The sequence below is a fragment of the Etheostoma spectabile genome, chromosome 9 (assembly GCF_008692095.1).
Source record: "Etheostoma spectabile isolate EspeVRDwgs_2016 chromosome 9, UIUC_Espe_1.0, whole genome shotgun sequence".
In the NCBI taxonomy this organism is placed as follows: domain Eukaryota; kingdom Metazoa; phylum Chordata; class Actinopteri; order Perciformes; family Percidae; genus Etheostoma; species Etheostoma spectabile.
The window spans coordinates 16657054-16657382 of NC_045741.1; the positions used below are offsets into that span (position 1 = coordinate 16657054).

At 44.4% G+C, this 329-nt stretch overlaps 1 protein-coding gene across 1 annotated transcript in view; it reads right to left on the reverse strand.

The window, feature by feature from the left end:
• lim2.2 (lens intrinsic membrane protein 2.2) overlaps positions 1-329 on the reverse strand; it is a 3547-nt gene that overhangs the window by 963 nt on the left and 2255 nt on the right. The window contains exon 4 of the mRNA XM_032525752.1: positions 159-293. Coding sequence (XP_032381643.1) covers positions 159-293 — 135 coding nt within the window. The remainder of the gene's footprint in view (positions 1-158; positions 294-329) is intronic.

Genomic DNA, 329 nt, shown 5'->3' on the forward strand with positions numbered 1-329 from the left:
AGAGCAGGATACCCAGGGCTCGGTTTACACCTATCGCCATTTCAAGCCACTGGGGAACCATAGGCAAGCTGGGGGAAAGAATACTAATGCTAAAAAAACTTCATAAAGTGAAATTTTACTGCCATGAGACCTTCAAAGTGAGGTAAAACAGGTAATACCTGCTGCAAATGCCAAAATGATGGCCACCCAGCCGATGATGTAGGACCAGGAAAAGCGCCAGTCCAAGAAGCGTTTGCCAAAGAAAGTGACAGTCACTCCAGTGTAAATCGCCAAAGCAAGCAGAGCAAGGAAACCTAAGAATGGAGGGTGAGAGAATTTTTTTTTTTTTT